Raw genomic sequence first — 1476 nt, 5'->3', positions numbered from 1 at the left:
GAAAGAAAAACAACATTATCAATGCTTTTATTATAGTGAGAAATACAATGTAAAATCTCAATGAGTTTATGTTGAAGAAATATTCAATTTTTTAACAGCCTCACGCAGTGCAACATTCGTCAAGCTATAACCTCCATCAACAACAATATTCTGCCCACTTATATACTTTGCCTCATCACTAGCCAAGAACAATGCCGCCTCCGCCACGTCTTCGGCTCCGACCACTTCCCCCTTCAAATTCGCAATCCCCGCCACGAACTCCTCCACCTCCGCCTTGTCCTTCATCCCGAGTGCCCCCGTGAGCATCGGGGTGGGGACCCCGAATGGGGATACGCAGTTCACCCTTATCCCGTGGGCCCCCATCTCGATGCACAGGTTCTTCGTCAGCCCCACGAGCGCGTGCTTCGACACCACGTAGGCATGGGGCACCGCGCCGTGGGTGACCGAGGCCACGCTCGAGGTGAACACGATGCTCCCCCGCGCGGCCGGTACCATCACACGCGCCGCGTGCTTGGCGCACATGAACGCGCCGAACACGTTGACGTCGAGCACACGCCTCACGTCCTCGTACTCTGCGGCCAGGATCCCGGCCTCGCTCTTGCCCGGGATCGCGGCGTTGGAGAACATGATGTCGAGCTTGCCGTACTGAGAGACGGCGAGGTCGACGGCGCCCGCCACGTCGGCCTCGGCCGCCACGTTGCAGTGGACGTAGGAGACGACCTCGGGGGGCCCGATGCTGAGGCACACGGCTCGCCCGAGGTCGTCCTGCACGTCCGCCACGACCACCTTGGCGCCGTGGCGGACGAAGAGCCTCGCCGCGGACTCGCCGATTCCGCTGGCACCGCCGGTGATGATGGCAACTTTGCCTTCCAGCCTGCAAAATTTTGCATCATTTATATAAATATGTTGTTAATACAATTGGTATGAAAGCATATAATGTAGTATCTTCAACCTTTTTTCCATTGATGAAGCACGAGATCAAGCTGCCTGAATTTGTGGTAGAAATCGATGGTTGGATAAAATGTTCAAATAGGCAGAAAACCATGTGCATATATATTGTATAATATAAGATCCATTTAGTTGTCATGTTGAACAATGTGCGATGCATGACATGGATCAGTTATTCAATAATAATTTCTCTCTCATTATTTCAAAATATGCCTTTTGTCTGATACTTATATTGGAGTACATTATTTTCTGTTGACTCTTCGTGTGGCCAAGTGTTTTGGCTTTTCATTTTGAGTAATCCTAAGAACATCCATATCCATGCTCTTGCCAATGAGCACGGATGTGGCCCCGGTTACACTTTTACTTTCTGTTCTTAGGTAAGAGCACAACACCCACATCCGTACTCTTTCGCAAGGACAAGTTCAAGGGTCCAACCATTATATTATTCAATTTAAATAAAAATATTTCCACAAAATAAAATGCATTAAAAATACCCGGAATAATATTATAAATTACAAAAAAATTAAA

General features: G+C 48.6%; 1 protein-coding gene across 1 annotated transcript; it reads right to left on the bottom strand.

Moving 5' to 3' along the window:
- LOC121769902 (secoisolariciresinol dehydrogenase-like) lies at positions 1 to 1161 on the bottom strand. The gene is made up of 2 exons (XM_042166683.1): positions 953 to 1161; positions 1 to 874 (listed from the first exon to the last, which is right to left on the bottom strand). Exons 1-2 carry the CDS (start codon positions 961 to 963, stop codon positions 67 to 69), a joined length of 819 nt encoding a protein of 272 aa, XP_042022617.1. The 5' UTR covers positions 964 to 1161; the 3' UTR covers positions 1 to 66.
- Positions 1162 to 1476: the final 315 nt, after the last annotated feature.

Source organism: Salvia splendens, chromosome 2 (genome assembly GCF_004379255.2).
Source record: "Salvia splendens isolate huo1 chromosome 2, SspV2, whole genome shotgun sequence".
Classification (NCBI taxonomy): Eukaryota; Viridiplantae; Streptophyta; class Magnoliopsida; order Lamiales; family Lamiaceae; genus Salvia; species Salvia splendens.
This window is presented reverse-complemented; position numbering and strand designations above follow the sequence as displayed.